Source organism: Barbus barbus (genome assembly GCF_936440315.1).
Source record: "Barbus barbus genome assembly, chromosome: 1".
In the NCBI taxonomy this organism is placed as follows: Eukaryota; Metazoa; Chordata; class Actinopteri; order Cypriniformes; family Cyprinidae; genus Barbus; species Barbus barbus.
Window position 1 is genome coordinate 29,908,197 of NC_136729.1, and position 17,434 is coordinate 29,925,630.

Below are 17,434 nucleotides of genomic sequence, written 5' to 3' on the forward strand. Positions count from 1 at the left end.
TTGAGCTATGATGTCAGGTTCTCAAATCTACAACCCTCATTTACACCCCGAGTCAACACTTCATATTTCCCACTTCTGTCTTACAAGTGAGCATATTGTTTTACCTATCATCCACATCTTCACCTACCTTCATCTTCATCATTAGCGCTGACTGTGAGGATGGTGGAGCCCACGTCAGCATCCTCATCCACGTCGACCTCATACACGGACTGCGCAAACACCGGCTTGTTATCATTCACGTCACTGATGAAAATACGCACATATGCCGTATCTGACAAGAGTAGAAACACACAAGATTAGCAATCTGTGTTCAGACACTCTTATCTTTACTTCACTTTTCTTGTCTTTCTTGCATTCAAGTGTTTGCCTCTGCCGTTTCCCCACTTCTCGTTCTCTCCCTCTCCTCCCTCCCATCTTTGTAAATATCTGACATTTCCAATTCCATCAAATTCCTGTGTCTCCTGTTTGTCTCATTCATTTTCTGTCCTCTCATGTGTGAGGCTTTATGTCATATCTGAAGCATCAGGTGATGTAAAGAACCCTGGGGGTTGTGTGTTTACTGAGTGCAAGCAAGTGAAATTTGTGATGTCTGCCCCATTTAAATGAGCTCTACGTGATATAATTATCAGTAGACACATCATTTACAATCTGCTGCTGAAGATAAGAGCAATTATTAAAGGAAAAGTTCACCCACAAATTAAAGACAAAGTGCAAATAGTGTTAGATGCTATTTGTAATTAGTGAAGATACCTTTTTGCACATCAGCTTATTGTAGTACAATATAAAAAAGCATGCAATAATAATAACAAATTCAGTGTATATATTGTATTTTTTTTTAAATTATAAAAGAATAAATGGCTGCCATATTGAGACCTTACTTGTTTCTACATCCATAAAGCCCAACTCTACACCTACCACCATACTGAACCTTCAATAAAGGCAGAGCCTATTAAATGCCCATTAAACACACTTTAAATCCAATAATAAATACCTTTTGGGCACTTTATTTCAACTTTTTGAATATTTTATTCATTTTTATTTAAAAATAAATGCATCTCTGACCTGATATGTAATTGGAAAAAGGAGAAGAATGGGATCAGAAAAAAGCAGGTTCAAACTCGGGTTGGTTGCATCATGTTGTTGTTCCAAAATTTTATAACATTCTTTCTTGAGTGGCACTTAAAAGAAAACATTTTTAAGAATTCTGGTCATCAAAAAGGTTTGGTAAACTTTGAATTCCATTGCATGGGCCAAAAAACAAATAAAATTAATCAAATTAAAAAAATAAATAAAAGAGACTCAATAAAATTCTGAATTTATATTTTATGTTCCACTGAAGAAAGCCATACAGGTTTGGAATGACAGGAGAAATTTCGGTAACAATTTATTTTAAGGACCATTTCCAACTCATTGCTTATTAGCATGCATATAAGTAAAATACTGGCTGTTTATTAATACATATAAAGCACATATTAATGCCTTATTCTGCATGACCATATTTTAGGTCCCTTAACCCTATCCCATACAAAAACTTAACAACTTCCTTTAATAAGCAGAAAATTTTGTTTATTGAGAGAAAACTCTTAGTTAATATTGAATAGGTGTTCCCTATACTAAAGTGTTATGTAAGTTTAATTTTTAGGTGAACTATCCCTTTAAAGCAACAAGTCCTAGGCTACTCTAAAGAAGCATAGGAGAACTTAAACAATCAAACATGTAATGAACTTTTCATAGCATTCAGCTCAGTCAGGGCTGTGAGAGGCGGATAGACTCGTAGATAAAGTGTCTGATTCGAGTCTTGATCATGCTCTCTTTCTGACGTGTTATGTTGTGTAAAAAGAGCACAGCATACGCTTAGCTGCCACCTTTTGACAGGTTGGCATGTTGTTCAGAGCTCCGGCATGAATATGCGGTCATGTTTTCCCCTCAAAAACGCAGAGGCACAACTCTGTTGTGTGATTTTCTGCTCAAACAGCACTTGTGTTTTGTTTCCTTGTCATACTGACATTTTTGACAGCATCTTAGTGCAATTAGCATTCACATGTTTCTTAGTAATTATGTGTGTGTACACGACTCTCCGCTAATCAACACACTGTCTCTTGTGAGCTCGACCGCATTTGACACTGCTGTGTTGTCAATTTGATAATCTAAATTTGTGTATTTCACTACAGTTGTAAGTGTGCTGGAGTGCACGTCTCCTCTGTTTGGAGTGCAAGGCAAACTGTGAGCAGACAGACAGCAGAGGAGGGTAGAGAATACTGGAGCAGAATCAATTTCTCTCTCAAACTGTCCCTGCAACTCCCTGATATCCCCCCGTCTCCTCTGGCACCTTCATCAACATTTCAGCCAGCAACTTTTGTCTAGTTTACTTCAAGAGTTAGTGGCAAAAGAGACGCTGTTAATATTCTACACAATGAATGAAAAATACATTTGTGTGAGACTCTGGCTAGCCTTCTGGTCTAACAAATCCAATCAAACTGTCACGCTGTCAATATTAAACAAGGATTATGCAATGTAATATTTTATGCAGCTAATGGAAATATTCCCCTGAACTTTAGATCCTCTTTAGCTTTGTATTGTGAAGTCCCACAAACCCACTGACTATGTTCAAACAGTCAGTGTTTGTGACTGACAGATGTAATTACTAACTTATATGAATCTTGTATAAATTATTGTTTTATTGATAGCATCAGTGACCATTGTGATAGTGACAAACACAAGCTTCAAATATGATCTGCATGAGTCCTGAATATTTAAGGTAGACAGTTTGGTTTGGCAGATGTGGCTCAGAAGCTACATCTGAAGAGGCATTTAGATGTAGTTGCACAGTAAATAATGTCATGAGATTAATGTTTTTGAATAAACTTAAATCTCATGACATTATGAACTGCTATAACTTAAAAAAAATTGTCCAGAGTACAGACCAATCTTTGTATTTTTTTAATAAAGAAATAAAATGATGGGAGAAAAAAATAATTATACTTTAAATATTAAACTAAAACCACCTGTAGTGGCAGCAAACCTCTGTCTTAACGAGTAAGTCATTCATTGAATTGATTCATGTAAGTGGCTGATTAATTGAGGAACCAAGCAAGTGGTTGGTGATTCATTGACCCACCTGATTCATTCAAAAACATGGATTTATTCAGCAACAAAACAGTGCTGTTTTGTTCATAGAAGTGCAACGGTTTTGCTGTGGCTTTGTTTGGAATTATTTTTATTGGTGAAACTGTCTGAAAAGTAAGTCACTTAATATTAACATCTTGTGTATTGAACTGTGGTATAAAATCATTATCAAATCAGCACTAATATTCGGGAAAAACTACATCATATGTTATAAAAATAAAGACAAAAACTCAAACAGGGGCACTTTCTGCATCTCAAATGTTAGGGGTATTTTCAATCATTTTAGGTTTTTTTGACCCATACTCCTGTTTATTTCCAACAGAAATAATGACAAAATAAAGCCCACCACCTACTCACATACTGACAGCCTCTCTGAAACTCAAACACCAACAAGTGATACAGACAGTGAAAAGTTACATTGATGTCAGACTGTATATAGAAAATGTTGTAATGCTGCTCAACCAATAAGATTTGAGGACAGGAAGTAACTGTTGTAAAATGTATAATACATGAGAACATTTTTCCCTATTTTTTCATATCAGTTTGAACCATTTACTGTAATTCTGCTTTTCACATAATGTGCCACATTAGGGTCACTGTACCTGAGTTGGGTTGTCCATGCTTCCCTGGCCTGGCTGATTCCCAGCCATCTACTGACTTCACTTCCAAAAGGTAGGATCCCTTGGTCTCTCGATCAAACACAGCCTCTGTGTAGATGGTGCCCAGCTCAGGATCAATGCGGAAGTACTTATAGTCTCCACTACGGTCATTCAGTAGAGAGTATGAGATCTGAGACACAATAAAAAAGAAATCGTCAAAAAGCAAGAAAAAGTGGCAAACCTGTCACGGAACAGTTAACAGGGTTGTGTGAAAAATGCATTAACAATTAATACTGGTCTTCCTGTGTGTGTGTGTGTGTGTGTGTGTGTGTATGTGTGTTTAAGACTACTTCACCTCATCTAATCACATGTAATTAAACAATCCAGCCTTCTCCTCATAATTTATTCACCCAGCGCTCTGACCTGAAACTGAGACCTCCTGTTGCGTGTTCTGCCAGTAATGCCTGTAACGCACATTGGCAATTTCCCAGCAGGTAAAGCAGAAATGAAGGCCATTCAAGTTAAGAATAATGAAGCTAATCTAGATAGCCAAAACTGTTGAATTGATGAAGAGGTGCCAACTGCTGTTTCAACAAGCCCCAAACAACAATTATCAGACAAGCTGTTCTGAACGGCCACACTAAACCAGCATGGTGTGAGTATTAAATGATGCCCTGCCGGCTGCATTAGAGCCGAGAACACAAGTAAAAGGCTGAATTAAATGTAAATGGCATAATAAAATGATTTCAGGGGTCAGGTTAATAAAAATTGCATCAAATCCAATCTGGCACAAAAGGAGCTGTGTGTGAGGGGGGTATTGTAAGATAAAAAAAATGATATTAGCATTTACACCCTCAAATGATACTCATTATTGTGCCATTGCATGGAATTTGCAATTCAGAGGACTATTGAAAGGCCCCTCAACAGAGAGTTGAGCATAGAGACAGGAATATTTAATCACAACCTTCAAAACCACGGTCCACAGCATGACTCAACAGTGATGATTTTTAGAAACACTATCAGCCAATAGAACAACAGAAACATACTCAAAAGTTTGGAGTCTGCATTTTTTTTTTTTTTTTTTTTTTTTTTTTTATATTTATGTAGAAAGGACATAGCATTGATCAAGTGACCTTTATGATGTTACAAAAATTTTTTTTCAAGTAAATGCTGTTCTTTTGAACTTTCTATTAATTGAAGGATCTTAAAAAATTTACCACAGTTTCCACAAAAAACATTAAGTAGCCAAACTGCTAAACTGTAATCTGTTTAACATTGATAGTAATAATAAATATTTATTGAGCACCAAATCAGCATATTAAAAATATTTCAGAACAATCATGCAACAAACTGGAATTATGCCTGCTGAAAATTCAGCTTTGTCATCACAGAAATAAATGTTAAAATATATAATAATATTAATATATTAAACTAACGGTTACTTTAAATCTTTAAATTTGAATAATATTTCACAATAGCTTATTATTTTTGATCAAGTAAATGCAATTTTGTTAAGCATCAGAGACTTGTTCAAAAACATTTTTTTTTTTTTTTAAAGGTAACACTTTAGAATAGGGATCACTTATTAACTATTAACTACGACTTTTCCCTCAATAAATTCCTAATTTGCTGCTTATTAATAGTTAGTAAGGTAGTTGTTAAGTTTAGGTGTTGGGTAGGAATAGGGATGTAGAATAAGGCATTAATATATATTAATTAATTAATATATAATATGTGCTTAATTACTACTAATAAATGGCTAATATTTTATTAATATGCAATATTATATATATAATACAATATGCAACTAGTTAAGAGACCCTAAAATAAAGTGTTACAAAAAAAAATATTTGAACAGTGGAATGATACATAGAATGACAGACTGCATATCATTCTTTAAATCATTCTATTAAAAATGTGATATCTCTCTGAATGTGTGCAGTACATAATTGTATTTATGTACAAAATAATGAAATCTAAGAGCTATAGACGTGTTTGCTTTCCCGCTGAAATATGACACAAATAATGCTGAAAAACAGTAGCCAGGGTTTTATCAGAATAAATAAGTGCATTTTGGAGGTCATAGTGAGATACAGTTATTTGAATTTTAAAGATCTTATTGCTTGGCATAGTGTACTGTATGAGAACAGTGTTTAGAGATGGAGGTTGACTGAGTGAATAGCTAGATCAACTGAAAAAGATTATTTCATACCTTCCCATTCAGTCCCAGGTCAAGATCATTGGCTGACACTTGGAGAACTAGAGTCCCAATTTCCACCCCTTCAGTCACAGATGCCTCGTATATGGAGGAGGTGAAGAATGGAACGTTGTCATTGACATCTGTCAACAGCAGACAGTCACACAGTCAAACCTGACAAACTAATATCTTAAGCAGTTTTTTTGGTTGTTGCATAAGGAATATATGTGACCCTGGAAAACAAAACCAGTCTTAAATCGCTGGGGTATATTTGTAGCAATAGCCAAAAATACATTGTATGGGTCAAAATTATCAAAATATTTTTTTGCCAAAAATCTAATGCCAAGAATCATTAGAATATTAAGTAAAGATCATGTTCCATGAAGATATTTTGTAAATTTCTTACTGTAAATATATCAAAACTTCGTTTTTGATTAGTAATATGCATAGCTAAGAACTTCATTTGGACAACTTTAAAGGCAATTTTCTCAATATTTTTTTTTGCACCCTCAGATTCCAGATTTTCAAATAGATGTATCTCGGCCAAATATTATCCTATCCCTAACAAACCATACATCAATGGAAAGTGCATTTATTATTGATAAGTGCATTATAAATTGACATTTAAGACAATTTGGTTTTGTGGTCCAGGGTCACATATATATATTGGGCTTGCTGTCATTCAAAGAAAATGAATAATGTGGCCTTGGTGCACAGACCATATGTACTTCCAGTTTTAACAAGACATTATTGATGTGAATCAATATTTCTGTGTTGTTTCCAGCATTAACGCATCGGTTTGACCACTTTTTGTTGAGTTATAGCCACCTGACCATGAAGACGCAGAAATATCTTTGGTAGCTTGAGGGAAGTTAAAACTCTGGCTTTCCATCAGAAACAAATCTGACTTAACTTTGACATTATGTCTTATCTAAGCCGTATTACATTAGTGGATTCTGTGTGTTCAAGAGGAAATTAATACCAAGCCTACTCTCCTAAAATGTGCTGTTCTCAGTCCTAGAAGGGACACGAGGACATTGGAATTTAGGGTAAGATCTTTAATGGGTTCAATAATTCCAGACACTAATCACCATCTGATGTACTTTGAGGTTTTAATTTTCTATCAGCCAAAGCCGTAAACCATGAATTAAACAGGAAGGCCAAATCCATTATGATCTCCTCCCTCTAGCACTCTCTCATTTCACTCTGCCGCTCTCTTTCTCTCTCGAACGTGGTACTGGCTGTGCTCTTAAATGGAGAAAGAAGCATGGTGAAAATACATCAAAAGCACCAGAACAAATTATTTGTCTGTAGTTTACGCTGAATGAAGTGTTTCCCATGAAGATGTTACCCTTCAGTTCACAAAACAGATCCTGATCAGGTGCCAGTGTCCTCCTACAACTCCAGATGTATTAACATACATCTTTTAAATACTGTAACTGTAGCTGGATCAGTATTATGGAGCAGTCGTAACTGGGGGAGAGCAAGGGATTCATCCATGAAGTGAGAGCCAGATTAACACTGCAGGGCAAACTCTGTAAATTACACGGAAATTATAGAGACTTCCTGGGGTGGAAGAGATGAACACACAGGAATACTTAAGTAGAGGCGAACAGACAGTGTGGGATAAAATAAAAGCTATTAAATAGTTGTGGCTATAGGATGCATTTTAATAGCGTGAATGGATTCTAAAAAGAAATGATCAAGCGTAAGGACAAGGAACAAGTAACAGATTAAAATATGTTGTTTTAAATGTGATTAAAGGGTAGATATAAAGACATTTTCTTGTAAATTGCTTTAATAAGAAATGAGAAAGTGGCTGATAAAACTATACATGCAAATGGTTTGTTAACAAGTTCCACAGTGACTACATGCACAGATCTCTGTTAATTTGAATCAATTCAATCCTAATTTAAATTGTTGAGGTAATTAGTAATATTTACAAGCATACTAAATTCCACAATTTGATGAAAATCCATTTGCACATGCAAAAAGCTGCTTTTAAAGTTAACACTACATTTTGCATGTTATTATAATCAAAATTCTGTATTCATAAACGTTTTGACCGTTACAAGCCATGATGAGATGTTTCAAGCCTGTAATATCTTCATGTAATATCTACTTCATGTCCTTTAAATTATTTCAACTTAGTTTCTTGAAATAGCTTGTGCATACAAGTTACTTTTAAATCTGGGTTCATGCAAGGTTTACATGGAAGTAACTCTATTTAATGGTTTATATAAGATCTGCACCACTTCTTTTTAATTGAGCTGAGCTAAATTAAAAATATACATGAAGGTTTGTCATTCTGGTTGAGCAAAGTGATCAGTTGGAAAAGTAGGCAGCATAAAAGACTGCACAGATAGGAATATACAGTCCAAAAACAATAATAATAATAATTTTTAACATTCTCATGACAGCCTCTAAAGCTGTTTCTGCTGTGCTGGGCCATATAGATGTCCTTTACCTGTGATGTTTATGTGAACAGTAGTGAAGGCAGCCAGGGGAACAGGAGCCACGTTCTGAGCTCGAACCCTAAGCATGAAGTTGCGTGTGGTCTCATAGTCCAAGGGCTCTGTGACAAGTATAGAGGCAGAGCCATCTTCACGATTCGGCGTTAGGTAGAAACGAACAGGCATGTTGCTTTCTGGCACCAATCCATCCTCCAAGTTATAAGTCACCCTCGGGTCACCCAGTGGAGAAGTGGCCTTGATAGTCTGCAAGGAGGAAATTGTTTAATATTCATAGATAAATTATTATACAAAAGTTTAGGGTCATTACGATTTTTATTTATTGAACGAATTGAATACTTTTTATATAGCAATGATCCAATAAATTCATCAAAAGTGATTTGTTTCCTAATTGGCATATTGAAATTATATTACTATTAATGACTTCACTGTAGTGCAATATTACTGTTTTACTGTATATTTGATCAAATAAATGCAGCCTTGGTGAGCATAAAACGTTTTTCAAAGCATCTTGCCCACCCTAAACGTTTTCCTGTATAATATTCACACATTTAAAGTATTTTATGATATACTATTAAAATAATAATTGTCATTATTTTAAAAATGATAAGCAATGTTATAAGCAAGACACATCTGAACACTGCAGGTTAATCAGGTTCAACATCAAAATACTTATCTTTCTGTTCTAGGAGAATTTAGTCTGTCTTTAAATATAACAGCTGTGAATCTCTGTTAATGGGGCAACTGTAAGGAGATCACCACAACAGATCAATTAAATAAGTTCAATTACTTCCTATACCAACAAGAACACAAACAAAGTTTAACACAAGATCAATTAGAAGGAGTAGAGCAAGCACTATCTCTGTGCAGTTCTCTATTTTTGTCTTTTATTTATTTTCCTTTTTTTGCCCTTTGTTCCTCCTCACCCTATTTATTTATACTGCTCTTCATGAAATACTCATCTGCATTAATAATGGTCTTAATGGCGATAAATGTATTCCAGGAAATTCTGCAACTTAATGCTTTCAGTGCATTTGTAACCGAATGAAAACGGGAAAAAAAGGAAATGTCCATAAATTATCCAGTGACTCAGCAATTGGCTGACTTCCTAAATAGTGAATGTAATGAAACAACGTCCTTAAAATTTGAAGGGAATGAACAGATGATTCATGGCAGGGCTACAGAAACGCTGCTTGACGTGGGGACTGGAACCTTACAGCATCTTACCATTAATTTAAATGGACTGTGTATGTGTGTGTGTGTGTATGCCTTTGTGTTCTTGTGGATTTGTGACAGGCTGTGTGAAGACTCTGTGTGGTTGAGCAGAAAGCACAGACTGTCAGTTGTAACCGCCAGTACATGACAGCAAAGTCGACAGTGTCTGGGAAGCCCCTCGAGGAATATACAGAATCTTATTGTTGGATTAAAACTTATCCACATCCATCACAGCATTCCTTCAATGCACTCATGAAAGACATGGTCATTAATGGAGTGCCTCACAGGTGTGCTTCAAAGGCCAAAGTAATAAATCACTTAGAAGAAGCGGTATGTTTGTTTTGCCTCTTGGTTTATGGTTCTTCATTCACAGTATATTTAGCACGGGTGAAATCGACATATTTATGTAATGAATATCTGTGGACCACTGACAGTCACTGTTTGTTATCCTCTCTGACTCTGATCTTGTCATTAAGTGCAGTAAAAAGCAGGCATAAATCTACATAATTTACATATTTGCAGAGATCTAGTAGTTTATAAGTGTTTAGCGTCATGTTAAGTGCATACCACAACTGGAGTGTCTCTGACAGTGTTTTCAGGTATGACGACCTCATATTGGTCCTTCTCCCACTGTGGAGGCTGGTTCTTCACGTTAGTGATGGTGACTGCCAGCTCGACTGAACCGCTCCGATTCCCTCCATCTGTAGCGATGATCTGCCTGCTGATGTAGGTCCTCTGGAAACAATCAAATGCAATAATTGAGGCGTCAAAATAATTTAAGACTGAAAATTTGAAAATGTACTAAGACAAAGGTTTTCAAACTGGAGCTCAGGGTGAAATATTTGAATCTAAAACAAAGAAAGAAAACAGCTTTTAGCAAATGCTTTAGAAATGTCAAATTTGGCATGTTAGCTTGCCAAGTTGATTAATATTTTTTAACAAAATGAATACATTTAAAGACTTTGATAATATCAATGTTTCAATGTGTATAAAAACTAAAATGAGATTAATTGCAGTTATTTTATTCTAATTTTTTACAGAATACTTATAAATCTGCTTTCAAATGTGCACACACACAATATTGTAAACAACAGCAGTTATTATATTATATTCCTATTTCTATATTACATCTCTCTTTAAAGGAGACCTAGTTTGCCCCTTTTAGGTGTCCCCAGAATGTGTCTGTGAAGTTTCAGCACAAAATACCCCACATATCATTTATAATATAATTTTGGAAATGACTATTTTGGATGGAAGCAGAAACACAATGTTTTTGTGCATGTCTCTTTAAATGCAAATGAGCTGCTGCTCCCCATCCCCTTTTCCAGAATAGGGCTGTGCCTTTACAGCTCCAGATACTTTGATAAATAACATCTGTTTGATTTTGATTAACATGTCTATTGCACTGAAATCATGCGTTTTAAGTTATATAAGTTTAAACTTCTGTTATACGGTTTTCTGAGCGCACACACTCGAAGCACACGCACAGAAAGCAGCTGTCACACGGCAGGTGAGTACTAAACTAAGTAAATTAAGTTCTAAGTTTAAATTCTTATTTTGCTTCGGCCCCATTTACACTAGTGCATTTTCCTTTTAAAACACATAACTTTTGCTACGTTTACGCCTATCGTTTACACTACTCCGGCGTTTTCAAGGTTGAAAACTGAGACTTTTGACGTGGCCGCCATCTAAATAACAGGGAATCTACAGTACCTACACATATCTATGGTTGTACCTGCATGAATGGTCATGTGACATGCAGTTTCGCTTGTGTAATGAAACGGAGATCGTTTCTAAAACGCAGCGGAAACGCCAGTGTAAACGGGGATCGTTTTCATTCTAAAACGCCGTTTTAAAACGAAAACGCACTAGTGTAAACGGGGCCTTAAACTGTCGAACACACACAAGTTTATGTTAAAACACATACAAATTACAAAAACAGTCAGTCATGTCCGTGAAGGTAAATAGCTGGGAAAGAAATCACATTTATATTAAATCTGTGTGGCAGCAGTGTAATATACAGTAAATAAATCAATAAATCCACTGCTCTCTTGTCTTCTTTAAGCCTGGGACTCTAAATATTGTTCTGTGCTCGTCAGTGCAGCCAAAGACAGAACAGTTAGCATGCTTTGCTCAAACTTTCGCCATGGTGTTAGAGCTGGTACACCGTTGTTGCTTGCGAAAGCACAATGTTGGTGCAGTGAGTGAAAACTTACAGATTAAGGGGTGATAATATTATAATAAGATCCGCTTTTTGCTTTACGGTGGGAGTGAAATCTGAGCGGCTCGTTTTTTCACAAGCTTGCAGAGAAAGGTTTACCAAATTTTTTTTAACTGGGTTGTTCTTTTTCATGTTTTCTGGGTTTGCAAATGCATATTTATAGCACTTAAATATGGAAAAAGTCAGATTTTCATGTTACAGTACGTCACCTTTAATATAGCACACTTACTGTTTTAAGGTATTAAAGTGAAAATATGCAGCTGTCTTAGTTTTTTTTTTTTTTTTTAAGAGGCTGGACTTCCACAAAGAATATAATCATATTTGGGGGTTCTTGGCATCAAAACATTTAAAATCCCAGCACTACAACACCAAGGATGACCTTGTAAATGGAACTGTGTCAAGGGTATCAACACAACAGATAGATACATCACTGTATTCGTTGTCATCTTACTGCAGATGCCTGTGCTTATCAGCAAAATCACCGATGCTGTCTGTGTTCACGCCATTCTGCTTTGAATAGCAGGCTGTATGCATGTCGAAAGATGTGAAATGACAGCTAAACAATTTTCACCCACCCTCTGTAATCGCACAAAGAACATATACAAACGCTCAAGCCTCACCATATACACCAGCCGACACAAGACCTTGGTAGTCATAGCAACAGTTTTACAAAGGTCTCTTGTCAAAGGTGGTCCGATATCAGTGGCTTTCAAACCTAAACACCTACTCACACACATACACAAACACCCCATCAATAATCACTATTAATGCTTAAACCAGTCTTTTGTACTTCTCTGTGAGGTTATTTCTGTCATCAACCTTACAAAAACAATTCGAATCTGTAAAAGACCTTGTTACCACCCAATCAATTATCTGAGCGGAGTGCTGTGAAACTGTTGTGGACCTGCTAAATCATTCACACCGCTGCATCTTAAAACTTAGACCGTACACAAACTATACAATATTCATGTTGCAAGTGCAATTTTGGATCTGTTTCCACACACCTCAATTTCCTGCCCTTTATGAGGGTTTAATGATGAATCATTCTGTTGGAAACTATTCTCAAGAAAGTCCAAGTCTGAAACGTGCTTTTTAAAATGCAACTTCTTGACTGCATGCAGCACCCACACATACAGGTAAAGTCAGTATTTCAACTGAGGACTTCACTTGGCTGTTTGGAGCAGGACTGACCTGCGAGATTGGCTGGTTTACGTAGATCCAGCCAGTGAGTGGATTGACTCGCAGATACTCTGGCTGCTCCTCGGACATCGAGTAAGTGATGGCTGCGTTAGTGCTGTAATCATCATCATGTGCAGCTACGCGCAGAAAACTGGTCCCGATCATGGTGTCCTCACGTAAGAAGTCTGTAAGAAGGAAGGCTCTGATTATTTAACATGCATTGGAAACACTGTCCTGCTGGTGCATAATTAGACGAAAAGCTTTGATAACGGTCATATCCTCTGATCCTATCTGTGAAATTGCAAGTGCAGGATACTTTGATAAATCTTAACCAAAATAAATGAATTTCTAAATCAGTTTGATGTATAGTTCTGTGATGTAGTGTCAGGCATGTTTTAGGAAAATGACTTTCTCCGTTAACCAGCTTCATCAGAAAGATCATGCTGTTTGACCAGCTGACAGAAGTTTGCACTGATGGCTCACCAATTAAAAACAGACTAAATCAACACAAACCTGAACAAAAAAGCATAACACTGTGTCCCATCCTGATTTGAGACAATCAAATTACAATACCCTTTATGTTAGTCAGATTTTTATTCTAAGCAGTCAGGACAGCATTGAGCGACTTTTGTTGATTGACAGTGTGACAGCAAGTAGCCCTGCCCACATTACAATCTCACTAGGCTGAATTAGCACTGTTCATACATATTAAAAACACCAAAGAAGACTTGTGAAAGTTTAGAATTAATCACCGGCTGCTTTGACTTTATTTTTTTATATTTATTTGTTTATTTTGTTTATTTTTTATTTCTGTAAGACAGGTCTAACATTTTCAAGTTTCATAAAAGACTGATTACCCCTTGGCTAACTGCTAGTTTCTGACGAGCTGCTAATCATTCCCTCACTTTCATTTTATTCCAAACCCATAAGACTTCGTTTAATCTTCAAAACAAAGATTTTTAATAAAACCTGAGAGGTTTCTTCCCATCCACTGAAAGTCCACGTAACCAAAACTTAAAAGATTCAAAGAGATTAGTCCTAAAATGAATCAAGCAGATTAATCCAAGTCTTGGAAAGAGATATGGTCATTTTATACACTGAACACTTTTATTTACTTTTATCTAAAGAATGATCGACATGCATGCATATACTAAGCTTTATTGTTTATCCTACATATTGTGCTCTATACAGTGGTTACATTGGAAATGTAATAGGTTACAGATTACAAGTTACCCTATTTAATATGTAATAAGTAGTGTAACTATTTCAGTTACTTTATAAAAGTAATGTAACTGATTACATTTTATTATTTTTCTAAATTGTATAAACCAGACAGGGTTAACCTTACAGTATTACTCAACACTGATAACTGTCAGACTTTCAAAATCCGTCATCACTTGAATTATTTTATTATAATTATAAATATATTATAATAAATTAATTTTAAAGCACAGTCACCACAAAATCAGACTTTAGCACCTCTTTTTACTTCTGTGGTTAAATAAACATTTAAAATAATCAATATATAGTTTAATAGCTGTGATGCTGTTTTTGAAATCAAATCTTTGTATAGCTATGACAGGAAACACTGACATCTAACAATACTTTGGAGAAAAAACTAAAAAAAAAACTGCTAATCTTAAAAAATAAATGAATACATAAATAAAGCATACTGTGACGAGTCGGCTGCCTCCCCCCCTGTCTATCATCACCACCCCGTCCCGTATTCGCCGCCCTTCACCAGGCTCCCGACGGGAGTGGGTGTGTGAGAGAGGAGGGGCGCTGAAACAGCCAGGGCTGGCGGCGTGTGATGAGGTGCACCTGACGTGAATAGAGCCTCATCACCGCCGCCGTTTAAACGCCGAGCGCGCCTCTCCTCGGGAGACCGGTCTCTTCCCCGTGCATGCACGCTGGTGTCCTCGTGGGTCCAGGAAAGGGAGCGTAGAGGGAACTACCCGCCGCCGCCAGAGACGCGAGCGGCCGGACCCGCAGCCCGGTAGGACGCCGACCCGTGGAATCCCGTCGAGCACCCGGGGATTAAGGAGTTGGACGAAGCCGCCACAGAAGCCGCCGTCACCCGCGCCCCGGGACCTCCAGACGGGAGCGCGTGCGGCCGCCAGACTCCGCCCCTTACCTGGACCCTTCCCTCCTGAACACTGCCTTCCTTCACGAGCCCCGCAGCACAACGAGGACACCAGATCCCTGTTTATTTTGGACACTTTTCCCCCTTTGGACACTTTATTTTAATATTTTGTTTAATAAAAACCTCTCAGAGGCTTGACGCCACGCCCACTGTGTCTGTCGTTGGCTCCTCCCGCCACAATACATAAACCAAAGTAGGAAATAAAACAGTTATTGAATAACCATGTGTCCTATTCTGTGTCCTAAACCCTTTAAACATTGGTGTGACATTTTGTTACAGGCAAAGCAATTTGGGAAAGGAATCAATAAAATCTGAATGTGTGTGAAAATGTATGTAGCCCCCTTAGTGATCTTTAACATTTTCACAAGTAACCGTAATTTAATTACACTTTTGTTTTCTCAGTAACTGTAACTGATTACAGTTACATTTATTTTGCAATTACATTACATAATTCTGCTACATTTCACTAGTTACTCCCCAACACTGGCTCTATGTATGTGTGTTCATATGAAAAAAAATAAAAATAAAAAAAATTAGTTCAGATCTGTTCTTCATATAAAGCGGTCTTATCTTTTCACAAGATTTTGATAAATCAGTCCAATTCATATGGATTCAATTTATGATGCCTTTATAATTTTTTTAATCATTTTTTGGATCTTTTAAATTTAGTGGCTGTGTTTGTGCAACTTTGTCCAGATACTGTATGATAAATCCCTCAAGCACCATATGGACAATCATAAAAAGCATATATTCTGCATAAGCTTCATGGAGGTCATGAAAATGTAAGACGTGTCTTAGTTGTCCACTCTTCAGCTGCAATGTCTTGCGAGAGAACCATTCTGATTGGTTGCGTTTTATGATTGACTGTCGCATTTTGCCTCATTTTCGTATGTGATGTGAACAAATTGGCTGTTGCTGAAATCTTCCTGCACAGCACCTGTTTAGAAAGCTATGTAAAGCAGCTCGCAACAGCGTGGATATTTAACTACATTTAGTGCCTATACTTATTTGCAATGAACAACCCAACAGGTATGAAACATGAAAAATGTTAAAAAATAAGGTGGTCATTGCTCACATTCGTAGCGCAAGTTTTCAAATTTGGGGCTGTTGTCATTCTCGTCGAGGATAAGAATGTTGAGTTGGCAGATGCCTATGAGGGGGTCCGCCGCTTGGTCCGTGGCCGTAACTGTTACTGCATACTCTCTCTGCCTCTCCCGATCAAATGTCATAGCAGTTACTATAACACCTGAAAAAGTACTTCTGTTACAATTAAGCTTCTGTTCACCGATAGTTAAACAAAATTCACCATATTCTAATACATACACACATATATATATATATATATATATATATATATATATATATATATATATATATATATACACAGATAATTCAATTTAGTTGTCCACAGTAAGGTCACATCTCTATTTAATCTTGTATAAAAAGAATGAAATGATACCTTGAAACCAAGCAAACAACATTATTTAGATGCAAAGCATATTTGTGCAAAATATTCCTTCATTTTTGTGCTTGAGTTCAGAGAGCCAAATCTCTCTACAGCTCCCCATTTGCATTTAAGAAGTCATCGCAAACGTGCCTAACGTTTCTCCCACTGCAATCTATTCCTATTTTCTCTCTTTATTCTCCTCTATAGAAGACACACTGATTGATGTCCAATGAACAGTTACATTTCATAAAGAATTCCATTTCTTTAAAAAGGAGTCTTGCCACGACACATTTAAATGCTGTCTTTTCTCTTCCTTTGAGAATTGGCACATTTTGAAAGGCCATGATTAAAGTGAATTAAACTTAAGTTTGAATTCATGAAGATACTTCAAGGCTTAAAGTTCTTTGCGAGAGAAAGAGAGAGAGAGAGAGTCAACAGTGAACCCATGACATTATAAAAGAGTGCTTAATGAGATATTAAAAAGGTTGTGTTAAAAAATGTTCTGTTTCAAATCCTGTGACTATTTAAACAGCATCAACATCTACTTGTATGCTCTCATTACAGTTATTGAGTATACATTGAACCAGGAATAAGCTCATTGAAAAACTGCACTTGAATCGTTACCTGTTTCTGGATCAATGCTGAAGACAGGAACTGTGCTGTCTTTATGCATAAAACCATATGTGACTTTTCCATTGGCTCCTTCATCAGCATCATCTGCATGGACCTGCAGCACAAATGTGCCAGCAGGCTTATTTTCCAGAACTGATGCCTTCTCTTTATACTCCGCACACTGTGAGAGGGAAAACAGAAAAATAAAAGGAAGATGTATACAT

General features: G+C 36.5%; 1 protein-coding gene across 1 annotated transcript in view; it reads right to left on the minus strand.

Annotated features, from left to right (window-relative positions):
* The window catches only part of LOC306876406 (neural-cadherin-like), a gene marked incomplete at both ends in the record, with an annotated part of 304,042 nt that overhangs the window by 112,460 nt on the left and 174,148 nt on the right, over positions 1 to 17,434 (minus strand). The window contains 8 exons of the mRNA XM_079427539.1: positions 128 to 271; positions 3,729 to 3,915; positions 5,938 to 6,065; positions 8,390 to 8,639; positions 10,176 to 10,343; positions 13,021 to 13,193; positions 16,227 to 16,397; positions 17,223 to 17,391. Coding sequence (XP_079283665.1) covers positions 128 to 271; positions 3,729 to 3,915; positions 5,938 to 6,065; positions 8,390 to 8,639; positions 10,176 to 10,343; positions 13,021 to 13,193; positions 16,227 to 16,397; positions 17,223 to 17,391 — 1,390 coding nt within the window. The remainder of the gene's footprint in view (positions 1 to 127; positions 272 to 3,728; positions 3,916 to 5,937; positions 6,066 to 8,389; positions 8,640 to 10,175; positions 10,344 to 13,020; positions 13,194 to 16,226; positions 16,398 to 17,222; positions 17,392 to 17,434) is intronic.